Source organism: Sparus aurata, chromosome 23, assembly GCF_900880675.1.
Source record: "Sparus aurata chromosome 23, fSpaAur1.1, whole genome shotgun sequence".
NCBI classification, from domain to species: Eukaryota; Metazoa; Chordata; class Actinopteri; order Spariformes; family Sparidae; genus Sparus; species Sparus aurata.
In genome coordinates, this window is record NC_044209.1 from 975683 (window position 1) to 995928 (window position 20246).

The 20246-nt window shown below is 42.3% G+C and overlaps 2 protein-coding genes across 6 annotated transcripts in view; both read left to right on the top strand.

The window, feature by feature from the left end:
• LOC115575590 (uncharacterized) overlaps positions 1-20246 on the top strand; it is a 59648-nt gene that overhangs the window by 18596 nt on the left and 20806 nt on the right. The window lies entirely within an intron of this gene.
• Positions 1647-11336, top strand: LOC115575582 (zinc finger BED domain-containing protein 1-like). Of its 5 annotated transcripts, none has more exons than XM_030407768.1 (5): positions 1647-1781; positions 5733-6084; positions 6554-7021; positions 7970-9380; positions 9488-11336. In XM_030407768.1, the coding sequence occupies exons 3-5, from the start codon at positions 6825-6827 to the stop codon at positions 9734-9736; spliced, it is 1857 nt and encodes a 618-aa protein (XP_030263628.1). In that variant the 5' UTR covers positions 1647-1781; positions 5733-6084; positions 6554-6824; the 3' UTR covers positions 9737-11336. The 5 variants fall into 5 exon arrangements, with proteins under 5 accessions (XP_030263628.1, XP_030263632.1, XP_030263630.1 ...); XM_030407772.1 differs by having other exon boundaries at positions 7973-9380; XM_030407770.1 differs by having other exon boundaries at positions 5786-6084.

Here is a 20246-nt window from a genome sequence, read left to right on the forward strand (position 1 = left end):
GAGATGTTTGTGGCATTTTCATCCCGGATTTTTGTGAGGAGGGAATTAAACGCCTGTCCCAAATAAACGCCTGTTCTGTTAAGTGATTGAGACAAATACACGCCCGGATATTATTTGGAATTTTATGGTAGATCCCGCCTCATCAGCACGAGCTGAACAATAAATCTAACATAGCAAGAGAGGCGGGACTTAAGGCAGAACAGCCAATCATCAGCCGGTCAGTCCCAGCGCCATAGAGAGAAACTACTGTTAACTACTGTTAACTCTATCTCTCTGGTCAGTCCCAAAGCCGGTGTCATGTTTGAAGCAGCAACAGGAGAGGGAGGGGGAGAGGAGGCAGCTGCAGCGAGTGCAGAGAGCGGCCGGAGAAAGTGACTCCTGCCGCAGTAAGGCGTTTGTGCAAAACTGCAGAAAAAGTGTGGATGTTGAACCCTCTCACCGGGAAAAGTGTGGGTGTTAAAACACACACATCCCCCACGGGTGCGACGCCCCTGGTTGAAAGGAAATCAGCGGTGACAGGCTAGTTGTTTTGGTAGCGGCTAAATTAGCATGTCGCGATACTTTGTACAGGGGATCACGTCTGCGCCGAGTAGATGCGCAGAGGATTAAATAGCGCTTGTCCGGTCTGCTAACAACAAGGTCTCTTTTGCCAGTTACTGTGATTAAACACGAGTTGTTTAATGTTCACAATGTATCGTTTTTCATGGGAAAAATGAGGTGCGTCCCCGGGACGCATGGATAGTGAGTTTAGTGCGTCCTTTCAGATTTTGGTCTTGGTCTAAAATTACGAGTCCCCCTCCTTCCAATGAAGGACGAGACCGAGTCAAGACCGAGTATTTTTGCTTTGGAGACCGAGACGAGACCGAGTAAGCAAAAAATTGGTCTCGAGAACGGTCTCGAGTACTACAACACTAATGTTTAGTATACAGCTGTTTTAGTCTGAAATAGTAAAGTTTCGTTTTGATCGAAAGTAAAGAGAGTTGCGTGCATAAACCTCTAGTCCAGCGTCTTTAACACTAGAGCCACCGGCTTATTGCATCTCACGCAAGTGCAGAATGTACATGCTACTGTGGAGCTGACAGCACGTCGAGGCAGTGTGTTCTGTGCAACTTTTCTGCCGAACGGGTCAGACGAGAGGCAACAGAGTGGTAGGATAAGGCAGTTTGACGTCTGGGCGGTTTGTGGGGGCCTTAAGTACACATGAGGAGGGATGACACAGGTGGGAACAGTCAGGGATCAGGGAAGACGCCAGACCGGTGACACAGGAGGAAGAGCAAATGACCTGAAACGAGAGGAGAGTTACTTTTCAAAATAAAACCGGAAATTCACAAGACAAAACACAGCCCTCACCGCGGTGTGACACAAACATCGGACATTAATGTATTGAAATGAATCCATAGACCAAATGCATTTGCGATTTTCCAGAGCCTTCCCTCATCACTCAGGGGCCGTCCACACGGGTGTAAACGATCTTTTTTTTTCTCCGTCTTCCTCGTCATCGTTTTAAGAATATTTGCGTCCACACGTCTTCACTGAAAACGACCGAAAATGCTGTAGTTCATATTCCATGCCAATAGGTGGCGCTTGACATTCACCAAAAACGGAGAAGAAGACACGGAGCATGCGCATCAAGCTTGCGCGCTGTAAACAGACAGTAGACGGAGAAACCGAACACAGCAAGAAGAAGATGAAAATGGCTAGTGCAAGGAAACCAGAATCGTTTGTGTGGACCGGTAATGAGGTCGAACTGCTGCTACGGCTCACACTCAGCTACAAGGCATGTAAGTTGCAAGAAAGGCTCAATATCTTCTGCAGCACGAACACGAGCATGCAGGCCGCCATTGTTGTTGTTGTTATGGGACGTCGCGGGGTGGGGGGATGGCGTCATCGTTTTGGAAAGTATGCGGATTCGCCGTCCACATGACAATGGGAGGGCTGCGTTTTCGGATTTCTCCACCCTGAGACCCGTTTTCAAAAAAGTGCGTTTTCAGGCGCTGCGTTTTCAGGATCCGTATGGACGGTCGGCCAAAACGATACATGTGCGTTTTCGCAAAACGGCGTTGTCGTCTGGACGGGGCCTCAGGTAGACAACGTTATGCTACCCCACGGGTATACTCATTTCTGTTGCTGCTCCTTCCACATGCAGACATAGTCTTCACTGAGGTCGATCAGAGCCGATCTGGACTGAAAAGGTGTTTCTCACCATATCTCATAAATGAAAACATGTTAGTGTTAATGTAGCGTTGATTAATGTAGACCGATACCTCAAAATCAAAAAAGAGACTAAACTGAAGTCTGTGTATCATCTTCTGCTACACAAGCAGCTGACTCACAGTCAGCTCTGTATTCGTAATTTTATACCTGCTCATCCAAAACACTTTAGCTGACACTTGTTTTTTTTCATGACTGCAGACATACACTCACGCACACATGAACTGTGGTTTTATATATGTGCGTTTTCTGAGGCTGGAGCCCTTTGTTTTGTTCAGCTCAGTCCATCTGAATCATTTTTTCCCCAAACAGACCTGACATCTTACCACCCCAGTCCACACAAACACACACACGCACGCACACGTCATATAGAAAGTTGAGATTTAGTTTGAATCAGTCATTACATCACCTCAAGGCCTCAACAGCTGTTTCCCACATGAAGAAATAGACAGTGTGTGTGTGTCTGTGTGTGTGTGTGTGTGTGTAGTCCTGACCATCTTTTTCCAGACAGCTGGTAAACCGAGATGGGGAGGTTTCGTTTCGCGTAAGTGCAGCGTTCATAGGAGTGCCTTTGCTCACAGGAATAAAAGCTTTTTCTGCTCAGTGTGCAGACGCTGGCTCTGATTTTAATAACGTGGAAATTCCAGTGATGGTAAATCATAAGGTCTAAAAAGAAGACATCTTTATGAAATTCCTGTGTTGGGTGACTTCATGATTTAGTAAACATAGATCACATAGTAAAATCAGTTCCTATGTTATTAACATCTCTGTAGTTTCTGTGGTTGCCACAGTCACATGACCAGCCATATTGACAGGTTAAAGACATGTAACCATCATGTATCAGTAGCTGTTTCCTGTATGAAAAGCACATATTTAGCCTATTTCCAATAAACAACCCATAACATGGGGTTTACCATAATCCCATAATGAGCTTTTAACAACTTCCACCCAAAATTAATATATGTACCTTCTACAACTAGAGGTTTCTCTTCCAAAACAAAAGATGTCTGTTGAGTCGAATCAAATCAATTTTATTCATATAGCCCAAAATCGCAATCACATTGCCTCAATAGGCTTTACAATCTGTACAGTAAACGACATCCTCTGTCCTTAGACCCTCGATTCGAGTGAGGAAAAACTCCACATGTTGACGGAAAAAAAGACCCTTTTAACAGGATAAAAAAAAATAAAAAAAAATGGAAGAAACCTCAGGAAGAGCCACAGAGGAGGGATCCCTCTTCCAGGATGGACAGACATGCAATAGATGACGCGTGTACAGAAAAGAGCAACAGATTTTAGTTTACAAGTTACATTAACATAAAGTCTGATACAAATTATATGTAAAGTGAGTGGATCCAGGAGACGACTGAGCTGGACGAGGCATCACCAAGTGGTGCCCAAGCCACACGACCCCCTGTCCACCATGGTGACCTGGAAGAGGGCAGGCCACACAAGATAACTAGTAATAGAGAGAGGCATCAAGATGTACAGAAATATAGATATGAGGAGATAGTGAAGCAGAGGAGAGCAATGGTCCAGCCCAGGGTGTGACGACCTAGATCAGTCAGTATTTTAAGGCAGCAGGAGCCGGGGGCCGTGGTTCATCAGAAGGGAGCCTGAATGAAAGAGTGGAGGAGGAGAAAGAGGAGGAGGAGAGAGAAGAGGAGGAAGCTATAGAGAGTGTAGAGTGAGACACAGCTTGCAGCTTGTGGGAACAGAAAACAAAAACAAAGGTTAGGGAAATGCAATATTGATCGGAAAAAACAGATTGTTTCTTGTCGGCCGCACATTGTAAAATCTAGTACTATAGGAACTCATTGAGACTGACACCTACCCACTGAGTAAGCTTACAATTGATATCAAGTGCTAATTGAAGGCTAAATCGAAGGAGTTTTGAGTTTAGATTTAAAGGCGTCAACAGAGCCAGATTGTCTGATGTCAGCTGGGAGGTTATTCCAGAGGAAAAAGCCCTGCAGCCAGCTGACTTCTTGATCCTGAGAACCATCAAGAGCCCTGAATTTTGAGAGTGTAATGCCCGAGTTGGAATATATGGTTTAATAAGATCTGACATGTACGATGGGGCAGGGCCGTATACAGTTGTATGTCATCAGCAGCACCTTATAGTCTGATTTTATATGTACTGGGAGGTAGTGCAGCGGCGCTAGGATTGGTATAATATGATAACATTTTCTTGTACATGTTAAGACTCTAGCTGCAGCATTGTGAACCATCTGAAGACTTATAGTGCTCTCACGCAAGAAGACCCAAAAATAATGCATTGCAATAATCCAGCCTAGACGAAACAAAAGTATGAATCAGGATCTCTGCATCCGTGGTGGACAGGAAGGACCTAATTTCAGCTATATTGCGCAGGTGGTAGAAAGCAATCTTGGTAATTTCTTTGATGTGCTGATCAAAAGACAGTGTAGAATCAAAATTAATACCTAGATTCTTGACGTTTGAACTTTGAGAAATAACACAGTTGTCGAGAGTTATGGTCACCTTATCGATGGTGTCTCTGTCTCTGCGTTTTATCCAAATTTAGGAGCAGGAAGTTTTCTGACATCCATTTCTTCACTGCGTATAAGCAGGTCTCTAATTTCATGATTTGAGATTTATCATCAGCTTTTATGGGCACGTACCGCTGAGTGTCGTCCACATAGCAGTGGAAGTGTATTCCATAACTCAGATTAATTAGGCCGAGAGGTGAAATATATAAAGAGAAGAGCAAAGGGCCTAGAACAGAGCCCTGTGGAACTCCATACTTCACAGCAGTAAAAGTTGATGAAGTACCATTGTACGGAACACATTTATCTTCTTTCGGACAGGTACGATTTTAGCCAACTAGAGCCAGGCCAGAGATGCCAGATTGACTTTCAAGTCGGTCTGACAATATGCCATGATCTATAGTATCAAATGCAGCGCTGAGATCCAGTTACATAAGCACTGAGGTAGAGTTAGAGTCTAAAGTAAGTAAAATGTCATTTACCACTTTAGTAAGGGCGGTTTCGGTGGAGTGACAGGATCTGAAAGCTGACTGAAAAGGTTCCAGGAGATTATTAAGTAAGTAGCCTGAAAGTTGTTGGGACACGACTCTTTCTAAGACTCTTGAGAAGAAGGGAAGGTTGGATACTGGTAGATAGTTATTTAGAGATCCTGGGTTGAGGTACAGCAGACTTAAAACTAGAAGGGACAACACCGGTCATGGGTGATGAGTTAACAATATTTAACATTGTAGGTCCCAGTGCTGGCCATAGTTCTTTAAACAGTTTTGCAGGAAAGTGGTCCAGGACGGAAATAGTTGGTTTTGAGGATGAGACAATTTTAGACAATATCTCAAGGGAGATATTAGCAGAGGTGGCAAGTAACAAAGTAAAAATACTTTGTTACTGTACTTAAGTAGATTTTCCAGGTATCTGTACTTTACTTGAGTATTTATTTTTCTGACAACTTTTTCCTTTTACTCCCTACATTTAAAAACATTTTTTTTGTACTTTCTACTCCTTACATTGTCAAAACAGGCTTGTTACTTTTTCTTTTTTTTTTCCCTCCGCGGTTGACGACACGACGTAAGACGTAACTACCTGGAGAGGGAAAGTCAACTGTGGAGAGAAGCGCCGTGAGTTACAGGTTATGTTAGAGAGAAAACTTGCAGCAGCGACATGGAGGAAGAAAGTGAACCAACCAGGGAACGACGACGCATCATATCAGAAGCAAGACATTCCCCATTCATGACCTTATTTAAGAGAACTGTTTGAGGTTGTCAGCTTCAAGAATGATTCATGGCGAATGTGTTGTGTCCTGTGCCAACCTAAAAACTACGAGCTTCTGTCGTTCAAGAACTCTCCATCAAATCTGAATAAACACATCCAGGTAAGGTGTATTTTCAGTTGTTATCATTAGCTCATTTAGCATTTCTTGTAGGCCAGTTTACAACGTTAGCAATGCTATGGGAACACATTGTTTTGATACTATAGCGCTAACACTAGCTAGCGCTCAGTTCAAAAAAACAACAACCCAATAATCCTCAATTAATTGCCGTTTTGCCACTATTGTGAGACGTTACTCTTCAGGGCTCTCTGCAAGAAAGCCCCTCTTGGGGAGGTTTAGGGGTTGAATGGTGATTTAGGTTAAAATAAATACATGTTCTGTCAGAAAAGGCTTTTAAGCCGAAAGGTCTGAAGGCTAACGTTCCCTGTGTGCCAGTAGTTGTTAATCATCTACGTCAACTCCGCAGAAAGACAACGTTAAACATTTATATAACAATTCTGTCAGGTGAAGCACTTTTCTCTTATCTTTGTGTACGTCTGTGTCTTATTTGTGTGTATTGTCACTCCTACAGAAAGCACGTGAGTCACTTGGAGAGTAGGGCTGCAACGATTAGTCGACGTAATCGATATCATCGACAATAAAAATTTGTCGACGCATCGTATTTATTATTATTATTATCATTTTTTAAAAAAAGATTTGAGCCGAAGCAAATCGCTTCAGCACCGCTACTAGAATGCGCAGTTTGCGCACCACAGTGTGGCGTAGAAGAAGAAAGACGGTTCTGCAGAGGAAGAAGAAGTGGCAGCAGTAGAAGAAGAAGTATTAGAAGACGAAGAAGATGAATGATGGCGGAACGTGTTGCGGAGAGGAAAGCGAGACCAAAAACGTCCAAGGTGTGGGAACATTTTGACAAAACTGCGAAACATGTGAAGTGCAAACTGTGTGAAACACAGCTGTCGTTTCATGGCAGCACTACAGCCATGCATGAGCACCTTAAACGGAAACACCCAGGAGCTGTGGTGGCATGTGTGCCAGACGGGTAAGTTCACGAGTTGAACTGATAAGTTATTTGTCTTATTTATCAATGAGTTATAGCCATAGCCTACCTGTTTTGTAGGAATTTGGAGCATATCGTCGCTGTCAGGCGAAAAACTTCTGTCTTCAATATATGGTGTTAAATGTACGTGTGACTCTGTAGCGTAGATCTGGCCCAAAAAATCAAGCCCGACCCAACCCGAGCCCGCGCACGTTGAGTCCTAGCCCGGCCTGGCCAGACACATTAACTGTAATTATGAGCTGACCACTTTTTACAGCAATGAGTAATCTAACGTGTTAATATTTCCAGACCAGTAACCAGATTAAAGTTACTTATTCAAGTAGCTGTGTTTTACTATTATTTTTGTCATTTTCCTTAGTGAAAATACATATTTTAGCTTTCTTCCTGCACCGCAGAGAGTGATGTCATGTGTGCGAAAAGTCACGTTTTCAGCATGAGGACAGGTCATCTGTATTTAAACATATTCATCCCTTAGTGTGCAACCAAAAAGTGATTTATTAAAATTCATAGTCATTAAAAATGCAACAGATCTCGAATGACGATAACAACAAGTGCGGTTGTTGTGAACCCATGCCTCCCCCATGTGTCATCAGACAAGAGGCCAGCTGGAGACGAGCTCTTTGAATGGATTCATTGGTTAATAATGTGTACAAATAAGAGGTTTCTGTCTGACATTAACGATATCAGTAATAATTCATGTGTAGGATATTTAAATCAGTACAAAACAGTAATAATATAAATTGGATAAAACACTGAATAGTAAACCTTCACTTAATGCAATGATTTATAACATCATGATAATTCATTTGTAAGATATGTAATCAATTAAAAACTGTATTAGGCATTACAATGTGATAAAACATGTTGCATAGATTTCAGCTTCTTAAATGATACAAAATTCTGTTTTGTTCTTTCTGTTCTCTCTTTTAGTAGTTCCCCTGCCAGTGCCAAGCAAAGGCGTGTGGATGAGTTTGTCATGAGAAGAGGCACATGCACCCCTCAAATGGCTCAAGTCTTGACAGAAAGCATCCTCAACATGATAGTCAATGACATGAGGCCAATATCCATGGTCGAGGATGAGGGTTTCAAGCAGATGATTAACACCTTCCATCCAGGCTACACCTTGCCATCGAGAACTCATTTTACAAAGCTCATGGAGGAAAAGTATGAAGCTGCTGCTGCCAAGATTATAGATGTCCTTAAATTAACTAAGAGCAAGATTGCCCTGACAGCTGATGCCTGGACCAGTGTTGCCACAGAGGCATATCTTGGCATCACTTGTCACTTTATAAGTGATGACTGGGAACTCACTAGCTTCTGCCTCACCACCATGCCGCTGGAAGAACGACACACTGGAGTTAACATTGCTGCATGGATTGAGCATGCCATTGCAAGGTTTCAGGTCCCTGCTAGCAACATTGTGGCTGTTGTCCATGACAATGGCTCCAATGTTGTGCTGGCTGCAAACATTTTGAAAGAAAAGCGTGGGTGGAATTCAGTCTGCTGTGCAGGCCACACTTTGCAATTGGTGATCAGTCATGCTCTGAAACATCCTCAGATCACTAAAGCACTAGGAGCAGCAAGGTGTCTTGTAGAGCACTTCAAAAGAAGTGAACTAGCCTCAAGCAAGCTGAAGACCAAACAGAAACAAATGGGGATCCCAGAGAAGAAACTTATCCAAGACGTCTCTACTAGGTGGAATAGCACCTTTCACATGGTGACTCGTCTGCTAGAACAGAGATGGCCACTGACCGCAACATTGTCTGACCCAACAGTAACACCGAGAGGGAAACAGCATCTCGACCTGAAACCAGACCAGTGGGCCTTGCTAGAGGAACTGGCAAAAGCTCTTCAGGCCTTTGAAAGTGCCACTGTCTACCTGAGTGGTGAAACCTATGTTACCGTCTCTGCCCTGCCTCCTCTGGTCAGAGGGCTTCAGAAGTCCACTCAGACCACCTATGAAACAGCTCCTGTGCAGGCATTCCAGGCAGCTGCTTCACAGGAGACCACTGCATGCTGGTCCAGAGAAGTCACTGTCAAAGATGACAGCCCAGACACTCAGATCATTGCAGCTGCACTAGACCCTCGTTTTCGGAAACTGAAATTTCTGACACCAGAGGAGAGGTTCAGTGTTCAAAGTAAAGTCCAATCTCTCGCCTCACAGTCCATGCAAGAAGAAACTGCAAAGAAGCAGTGTGCCACTGAGAACGAGGAATCCATTACATGTTTTAAGAGAACTTCAAATGGGTCTCTTGATTCACTGTTTGGATGTGATTCCTCAACAGACAGTGACAGTGAGACTGCTGAACAGTATGCTCAGAACCAAGCTATCACCAACGAGGCAAGATTTATGTTTCAAATAAGAACAGTTCTTATTACCATTTAACATCAACTGTAATATGCCATGCCATTTCACAAGCCTAATTTTCATCTGTTGTCCTATTGCAGGTACTAATGTACTTTGGAGAGCACCCTCTGTCAAAGACAGAGAATCCCCTGTCTTGGTGGAAGTCAAATGAAGCAAAGTATCCAAGTCTTGCATCATTAGCCCGGTCATTCTTGTGCATTCCTGCTACTTCTACTCCTTCTGAGCGACTGTTCTCAGCTGCTGGGAACATTACCTCCAAGAAGAGAGCCAGCCTCATACCAGAGCATGTTGATATGCTCACATTCCTGCACTGCAATTTGAAGAATTGAATTACTTAAATTTACTTGAATTAATTAATTTGAAATGTTGGACTTGGCAGCAATATTTAAAAAAGAATGGACTTTATAAATGTGTTTTATTACTGTTAACTGCTGCTATTTTCAGTTGTTGCATTCCTGAACTGCAATTTGAAGAATCTGTGAATTACACAGTAATTTGTGCTGGAAATTCTTTTTTGTTTTACATTTACAAGCTTTATTTGAAATGTTGGACTTAGCAGCACTATTTCAAAAAGAATGGACTTTATAAATGTTTTTTATTACTGTTAACTGCTGCTATTTTCAGTTGTTGCATTCCTGAACTGCAATTTGGAGAATCTGTGAATTACACAGTAATTTGTGCGGGAAATTCTTTTTTGTTTTACATTTACAAGCTTTATTTGAAATGTTGGACTTGGCAGCAATATTTCAAAAAGAATGGACTTTATAAATGTTTTTTATTACTGTTAACTGCTGCTATTTTCAGTTGTTGCATTCCTGAACTGCAATTGGAAGAATCTGTGAATTACACAGTAATTTGTGCTGGAAATTCTTTTTTGTTTTACATTTACAAGCTTTATTTGAAATGTTGGACTTAGCAGCACTATTTCAAAAAGAATGGACTTTTAAAATGTTTTTTATTACTGTTAACTGCTGCTATTTTCAGTTGTTATTTGTACATTATGTTTTTTATTTTACAACTTGCACTTTAATGTATTACTGTGTATTACATGTGTAATGTATTGTAATGAAATTACAATTTAAAAATGCAGTTGTGTTTCAATATTTTTTAATTTGCTCTGAGAATATGAGGTAAAACCAAAGTCGAAACAGATGCTGCCAAAATAATCGTGACTAATAGACTAATCGAAAAAATAATCGATAGATTAGTCGACAACCAAAATAATCGTTAGTTGCAGCCCTATTGGAGAGACACAAAAACCTCACTGCACCTTCCTTGAGGAGGAAGTCGACCTCAGATGAAGGCCTATCCAAGTAGCATAAACTGTAGGAAACCAAGCTAGAGTCCTACCTGGCCTGCCCGGATGATACCATGGATGTCCTGAAATCTTTCCCAGCAGTCTGCAACTTGTCACTGAAGCTCAACACACCTCTACCTGCCTCAGCTGTCTGTGAGAGGCTTTTCAGCACTGCAGGACTGATTTTCAGACCCAAAAGTACATGCCTGGATTCAAAGAACTTTGAGAACCAGATCGGCCAAACAAACAATTGTGGGATTCCTGTAGAGATGAGTGAATATCAACTTGATTAAAATAGTTTCCATGTTGATCATATTGTTTTAAGTTCTGTTGCTGAAATGGAAAACTGATTTGCACATTGACGTAAATTAAGCCTGTCAAAACAAAAGTTTTTCTATATAAAGTGTTAAAAGATACAAATTCTGTTAAAAGTAATATGTTAAGTATAGTATTGAGAGTACCAAAGCTGTTATAAAGCTGAATTATCTAGGTGCTCATGGAGGACCTCTGGTCAATTCAGTCTTGGTTATTCTGTCTGAAATTTAACTTGCAGCAAACAGACCAGTGATTTATTTATTGTTCTCTGTACCAGAACTGTGCAGGTTGTTAATAAAGGAAAAAAAACTATCCTATTTTGTGTGCCAAGAACTTTTCATTTTGTTGAGTTATCAAAAGAGGTATTGTGTTTCATTGACGGCAAAAAAGACTTTTTTCTTTTGCACTTAAGTACATTTCGGAGCCTGTACTTTTTTTACTTTTACTTGAGTAAAGGAGCTGAATCAGTACTTCTACTTTTACTAGAGTAATTTCTTACACAAGTAACTACTTAAGTACCAAATGTGAGTACTTTTGACACCTCTGGATATTAGCCACCGTGTTGAAGAGAAATCTTGGATTGTGTTTATTATTGTTTATTAGGCTGGAGAAATATGCTGTTCTAGCAGTATTTAGAGCATGCTTATAATTTAGTACACTATCACGCCAAGCAAGATAAAAAACGTCCAATTTAGATTTACGCTGTGCCATTTTCCAGCAGGCCTGCTTGAGATCTCGGGTTTCATCAGTAAACCACGGAGTAGATTTCTGTGGTCATCTTGTCTTGGTAGAGACCGGTTTGTGAGACTTTCCACAGGTTTTGTCACAGTCGCAAAAGGAGCCAGGACCCCGGGCACTTTATCACTGAGCGTCGCTGTGATTGCCGAGCTGATATGACGAGAAGTAAAAACATTTGTGTCACTGACATAGGGACAGGCTAATGATGCTTCAAATGTAATGAGAGAGTCGTCCGACACAGCAGAGGAGACAGAAGTGACGTCCAGGGCTGACACATCTAGTCCATGGGAAATTATCAAATCCAGAGTGTTGCCACTGGAATGAGTGGGTTCATGGACAAGGTGAATAAAGTTGGAAATATCAAGAAGTCTCAAAAAAGCTTTCCCTAGAGGGTCAAAGGGCTTGTTTAAGTGGATACTGAAATCCCCAATAATTAGGATTTTATCTGAGCGAATCACAAGATCTGCAATAAATTCACTGAATTCTTCTAGGACTTGGGAGTAAGGTCCTGGAGGTCTGTACAGTACAACCAGGGGAAAGCCTGTTCCCTGGACAAGGCTGTTACTATTTGATGAGGATGGTTTTAAAACCAGAGCCTCAAATGAAGTAAATTTAATATCCTGGTTGGAGCTTAAACTAAAAATAGATTTGCAGATTAGGGCAACACCTCCCCCTTGTTTAGAGGCCAGAACAACATGGGCATAATTATAGTCAGGAGGAGAGGCCTTATTTAATGGCAGAAAAGGACTAGGTTTCAGCCAGTTTTACATAAGCCAATCATGTCCAGCTTATGCTCAGTGATCAAATCATTCATCAGTAAGGCTTTGGTTGACAGTGATCTAATATTAATAAAGCCAAATTTGAGGGTTTTAAGCTCATTGGAGCAGTTTCCAATGACCGGCTGTTTAGTGGAGCTTATGGTAGATAATTTAGGTGTCAGGTCTGGGGACCAGGGACTCAGATGCAGACACAGGTTTAGGTAGAATACAAGGAGATTTATTGAGAATATGCACAGATCTGATGGAGGTTGGTGAGGCTGGCGTTTCTGTGGCATCAGTGAGTGATGGTAGTGTTCTGGCTCCAGGCTCGAGGTCGGCGATGCTGGCAGGCAGACTGGATACGGGCTCAGGGCTGGTAGTCTGAGGCAAGACAGGGCAAAACAGAATTAGCAATACGCTAAATAACTCGAGGGTTACGAGGTTGGCTGTCGTTTCTCACAGAGCTGATACAACAATCCGGTGGGGTCTGGAAGGCTGGTCCGAGTCTAAATAGGTGAGCTGTTTGCAGGCGATGAGCTGCAGGTGCGTCGGCAGTGTCCTCCGTGACCACGCCCATCAGTGGCTTCCAGAGGAGAGGGAGGAGAAGAGCAGAACACAGGAGACAAACACAAAAACAATTAAAACTGCAAGCAGTGATGAACGGGCCCTCGCAGTCCGCGCGTGTCGGGCTGCGGCGTTGTCGGATTGTGCGCTCACCTGTTACAAGCATGTCATGACGGGGAGAAAACAAGCAGTGAACGTCATGTCAATCGGATGATGTTTGTCTGACGTCCTGTGTCCAGTGGGTGGCGCTATGGATATGACACAGTATTGATGCACAGATCTATTCATGGCGACTCCCTCTAGATTCCTGAGAGATTTGGCCGAGATAGGAAATTGTATGAAGAAGTTATTTGGACTCGATGCTTCATGACGAAGGATTTTTATGGCGGGCACCGCCACGGCCAGCAGGTATGACGTAGGATAAAGATTTTCCTAGCGTGTCTTTGGCATGGTCTGAGGAGTGTACTTACTGACTGTGAAGTCTGTGGTGTCCAGTCTGCAGGAGGAAGACGTGAAAGTATGATGCATGGCAATATTTCATAAAGGCCGCCAAATTCAAAATGGCCGACTTTGAATGAATGTCTAGATGTATTCAGGGCATGACTGTCTACATTTATGAGGAATTTTGTGGAGATGGGTCATTGCATGCGGGAGGTATAAGGATTTGATGCTTGACCGCAAAGGGGAAAAATGCCATCCGCCGTCACGCCCACCAGGTTTGACACAGCTGAATGATTTCCATAACTTTTGTTCTTCAAGGCATGAAGAAGATAACTGAGTTAATGTGAAGACTGTGGTGTTTAAGCTCTAGGACAAGATAATTTTCAAAGTAGGCATGAATTTGTCCAAAATGCCGCCACACATCAAAATAACTGACTTCCTGTTGGACTAAGAGTAAGCATCCAATGGGTTTTTTGTGCGTCTGGTCATGATGAATATGCGTACCAATTTTCGTCCTTCTATGTACAAGTATGAGGCAGGGCATCACAATAGGGGTCACTACAGAGCCCGCAGGTTACGGCCACGCCCCATGACAACACAGATCTCATCAGGGCGACTCCCTCTGCATTCCTGAGAGATTTGGCCGAGATAGGACATTGTATGAAGAAGTTATGAGGACATGATGCTTTACGGCGAAGGATTTGAATTGACCGCTCCACTGCGGCCAGCAGGTATGACGTAGGATAAAGATTTCCATAACTTTTCATCTTCAAGGTCAGAGGATGCTACTGAGTGACTCTGAAGTTGGTGGTGTTACATCTGTAGGAGGAGATAATTTAAGTACGAAGATTGGCAATATTTCAAAATGGCGGCCAAAAGCAAAATGGCAGACTTAGTATTGATGCTGAGATTTGTTCGGGGAGACAGCCTCTACAGTTACGAGCAGTTTGGTGTGGATAGGAAATTGTATGTTGAAGTTATAAAGCCTCGATGCTTGACGGCGTGAGGAAAAAATGGTTTCCACCGCCCCGCCCACTAAAGTTTGGCGCAGCTGAATGATTTCCATAACTTTTGTTCTTGAAGGCATGAAGAAAATAATTGAGTTAATTTGAAGACTGAGGTGTTTAAGCTCTAGGACAAGATAATTTTCAAAGTAGGCATGAATTGGACAAAAACGCCGCCACACATCAAAATGGCTGACTTCCTGTTGGACTGACACTAGGGGTCCAAATGGGTTGTTTGTGCGTCTGGTCATGAAGAATCTGCGTATTGAATTTCGTTCTTCTACGCACTTGTGGGAGGCGGGGCTGAACATTAGGGGGCGCAACAGAGCCCGCAGGTCACGACCACGCCCAACAACATCAAATTATCAAATTTTTCGCCAGATGTGACGTATATTCCAAATTTGGCGAGTTTTTGGGTATGTTCAGGCCTCCAAAATTGCAGTTAAAACGCAACGGAAAAATAATAACAAAGAACAATTAAAACTGCAAGCAGTGATGAACGGGCCCTCGCAGTCCATGCGCACGTCGGGGCGTGCTGCTGTCGACGGACGCCGCCGTGGGGCTACCCCCACAACACCTTCCATTTCAGTTTTTCCTACGATTTGGTGGGCTGTTCCTCCTGTCGGTAATAAAGAATGTCTGAAAGGGCTAGAAAGCTGAATGCAGTATTTTATTATCATTGGAATAAGCAGAACAATGTCCAACATAACATTAGCAGAGGCAAAGTATGCGAAACAGCACGATGGCTTGACATACTGACTGTTAACTACAGATGTGTTCTGTGTTATTTGACCAAAGAAATCACTCAGTCGTTTCAAATCTCAGGGGAAGCCACTGCGTTCATCGCGGAAAAGTTGGGCAGAATCACAACTACAGACATCTTGTTGTGTGCCACATTGACAGGGCAGACCCAACACACAAATGGCATTCTTATCAAACTGGCTTATTTAAACATTGTGTGCTGTGGCTTACTACCACTGACTTATCTATTATGTGGCTCTAAACATTACCCTTCAATTATTCCATGTTGTAATGTGCAATTTAGACAAAACTACCTGCAAATGCCATGTACATCTGACTATGTTTGTGATCAATGCAGATAAATGAGTGTCAAATGATGCTTCACTTGCCTTCTTTCAAAAATGTATTTATGGCTGTCTATGAATGTCATGCTTTTGATCTAAGTTCTCCTTTGTTTGCTAGTTTTTATTCCATAAAGTGCATGCAGCCACATTTTGAAGTTTCAATAAAATCTGATAAATTTGAGGCTGACTTCCTGCCATGGAATGAAATTATCTAGAGGTTATCCAGAGGTTGCTAACCACAAAGGACACCTGTGACTTGAAAGACAACACTGCCATCTAGTGGCGACTTGTGTCACTCACAGCTTGTAGGAGCCCTAATGGAATGAGATTAAAACTAATTTATGTTTCCAGTGGGTAGGGCTATGGATATGACACAGTATTGATGCACAGATCTATTCCGGGGCGACTCCCTCTAGATTCCCTCTAGATTTGGCCGAGCTAGAAAATAGTATGAAGGAGTTATCAGGACTTGATGCTTCATGGCGAAGGATTGTTATGGCGGGCTCCGCAACTGCCAGCAGGTATGACGTAGGATAAAGATTTCCATAACTTTTCATCTTCAAGGTCAGAGGATGCTACTGAGTGACTTTGAAGTCTGTGGTGTTACATCTGTAGGAGGAGATCATTTAAGTACGAAGATTGGCATAATTCAACATGGCGACCAAAAGCAAAATGGCAGACTAATTATTGATGCTGAGATTTGTTCGGGGAGACAGCCTCTACAGTTACGAGCAGTTTGGTGTGGATAGGACATTTTATGTTGAAGTTATAAAGCCTCGATGCTTGACGGCGTGAGGACAAAATGGTTTCCACCGCACCGCCAACTTAACCTTGGCGCAGCAGAATGATTTCCATAACTTTTGTTCTTCGAGGCATGAAGAAAATTCCTGAGTTAATTTAAAGTCTGTGGTGTTTAAGCTCTAGGACAAGATAATTTTCAAAGTAGGCATGATTTGGACAAAAACGCCGCCACACATCTAAATGACTGCCTTCCTGTTGGACTGACACTAGGAGTCCAAATGGGTTTTTTGTGCGTCCGGTCATGGGGAATATGCGTACCAATTTTCGTCCTTCTATGTTACAAGTAGGAGGCGGGGCATCACAATAGGGGGCGCTACAGAGCCCAAGCGTCACGGCCACGCCCCATGACTACACAGATCTCATCAGGGCGACTCCCTCTGCATTCCTGAGAGATTTGGCCGAGATAAGACATTGTATGAAGAAGTTATGAGGACACGATGCTTTACGGCGAAGGATTTGAATTGACCGGTCCACTGTGGCCAGCAGGTATGACGTAGGATAAAGATTTCCATAACTTTCATCTTCAAGGTCAGAGGATGCTACTGAGTGACTTTGAAGTCAGTGGTGTTACATCTGTAGGAGGAGATAATTTAAGTACGAAGATTGGCGATATTTCAACATGGCGGCCAAAAGCAAAATGGCAGACTAAGTATTGATGCTGAGATTTGTTCGGGGAGACAGCCTCTACAGTTAAAAGCAGTTTGGTGTGGATAGGAAATTGTATGTTGAAGTTATAAAGTCTCGATGCTTGATGGCGTGAGGAAAAAATTGTTTCCACGGCCCCGCCCACTAAAGTTTGGCGCAGCTGAATGAATTCCATAACTTTTGCTCTCCAAGGCATGAAGAAAATTACTGAGTTAATTTGAAGACTGTGGTGTTTAAGCTCTAGGACAAGATATTTTTCAAAGTAGGCATGAATTGGACAAAAACGCCGCCACACATCTAAATTGCTGACTTCCTGTTGGACTGACACTAGGGGTCCAAATGGGTTTTTTGTGCGTCTGGTAATGAGGAATCTGCGTATTGAATTTCGTTCTTCTACGCACTTGTGGGAGGCGGAGATAAACATTAGGGGGCGCTACAGAGCCCGCATGTCACGACCTTGCCCAACAACATTAAATTATCAAATGTTTCGCTTAACGTGACGCATATTCCAAATTTGGTGAGTTTTTGGGTATGCTGAGGCTCCCAAAACTGCAGTTAAAGCGCAGAAGAATAATAATAAGAAGAAGAATTTTTCCAATTTCAATAGGGACCTCACAGGTCGATGACCTGCTCGGGCCCTAATTAAAACTGCGAGCAGTGATGAACGGGCCCTCGCAGTCCGCGCGCACGTCGGGGCGTGCCGCCGTCCAAACACGCCGCGGCTTAAGCCCCGTTGCTCGGTCGTTGTTCACGGCTGGCTTGACCGCAGTCACTGCACTGGGCTGTGTGAGAAGATAGACTCAGGCTCTGCATGATCTGTTGCTGCTAAACAGGCAGCGCTGCGGGCAACAGTTGGCCTGTGGACTGTTGTTTGACCACTAATGACGTTACTTATTATAACATAGCATTGCACTAGCACATAGCAAGCCTCTGTACTTAGGTCATTCAGTGTGCAGGGCCATCGGCTAACGTTATTAGCTAGCCTGCCTAACAATATGACGGCGTTAGATATCTAACACCATCACACAAATTAGTCAACGTGAACTAAGTTAGCAAGCTTCATGTTTAATTGAAATATCAAACAGAGTAGGCAAATAACATGACACCAATCATTTTAATGCTGTAGTTAACAACTCCAGCACCACTGCTCCCTGGCTTGCTGGCGGCCATGACTCCCTTGTCAGAAAGACGTCATTGGTGTAGCCACTTGTCACTCAAACATGTCTGACCAATGGGGAAGCACCCGCCCACTGCGGGATGTTTGTGTCAAAATAATTCAATTTAAAAAACACGACCTCAAAACTTTTTTCACTTCATTCAAAGAAAAAATCACTTCAAATCGAAAAAAATATTTTCAATAAAAAACAACAACACTTCAAATTATTTTATTTATTTATTTTGGGGGGGGGGGGGGGGGGATTAAATTTTATTTTTGCATTTGAACAGTTTTTTCTTTGATTGAAAATATTTTTTTTGATTGAAGCAACTTTTTGGGGATTGAATAATTAAGACACAAATGTCCTACCCATAACAACACAAAACAGTATTACTTCAATCAAAAAAGTTGCTTCAAACATGAAAAACATTTTCAGTCAAAGAAAAACAGTGTTCAAATGCATTTTTTTGAGTCTCAACTATATTTTTGCATTCAAACACTTTTTTTCTTTGTTTGAAAAGGTTTTTTTTTTGATTGAAGTGAAGGTTTTTTCCATTGAAAATATATATTTTGATTGAAGCAAACTTTTTTTTGATTGAATAATAAAGACACAAATCTACCTTCATAGGAATGCAGGACCACGGATGTGTTTGGGGTAATAACAAATACAGAGTTGTTGGACCTCTGACAGCTGTGTGACATTGATGAAAAACAGTATAATATGGGACTTTTAACCAAAGAAATGACTCAGTTGTTTAAAATGGCAGGGGCAGCCACTGTGTTCATCGTGGAAAAGTTGGTCGGAATCACTACTACAAACATCTTGTTTTGTGCCACACTGACAGGGCAGACACAACACACAAATGGCATTCTTAGCAAATTGGCTTGATTGAAAAATTGTGTGCTGTGGCTTACTACCACTGACTTATCCATTATGTGGCTCTAAACATTACCCTTCAATTATTCCATGTTGTAATGTGCAATTTAGACAAAACTATCTGCAAATGCCATGTACATCTGACTATGTTTGTGATCAATGCAGATAAATGAGTGTCAAATGATTCTTCACTTGCCTCCTTTCAAAAATGTATTTATGGCAGTCTATGAATGTCATGCTTTTGATCTAAGTTCTCCTTTGTTTGCTAGTTTTTATTCCATAAAGTGCATGCAGCCACATTTTGAAGTTTCAATAAAATCTGATAAATTTGAGGCTGACTTCCTTCCATGGAATGAAATTATCTAGAGGTTATCCAGAGGTAGCTAAGTACAAAGGACACCTGTGACTTGAAAGACAACACTGCCATCTAGTGGCGACTTGTGTCACTCACAGCTTGTAGGAGCCCTAATGGAATGAGATTAAAACTAATTTATGTTTCCAGTGGGTAGGGCTATGGATATGACAGAGTATTGATGCACAGATCTATTCATGGGGACTCCCTCTCGATTCCCTCTAGATTTGGCCTAGATAGGAAATAGTATGAAGGAGTTATCAGGACTTGATGCTTCATGACGAAGGATTGTTATGGCGGGCTCCGCAACTGTCAGCAGGAATGACGTAGGATAAAGATTTCAATAACTTTTCATCTTCAAGGTCAGAGGATGCTACTGAGTGACTTTGAAGTCGGTGGTGTTACATCTGTAGGAGGAGATAATTTAAGTACGAAGATTGGCATTATTCAACATGGCGGCCAAAAGCAAAATGGCAGACTAATTATTGACGCTAAGATTTGTTTTGGGAGACAGCCTCTACAGTTACGAGCAGTTTGGTGTGGATAGGACATTGTATGTTGAAGTTATAAAGTCTCGATGCTTGACGGCGTGAGGACAAAATGGTTTCCACCGCACCGCCAACTTAACCTTGGCACAGCTGAATGATTTTAATAACTTTTGTTCTTCGAGGCATGAAGAAAATGACTGAGTTAATTTGAAAACTGTGGTGTTTAAGCTCCAGGACAAGATAATTTTCAAAGTAGGCATGATTTGGACAAAAATGCCGCCACACATCTAAATGACTGCTTTCCTGTTGGACTGACAC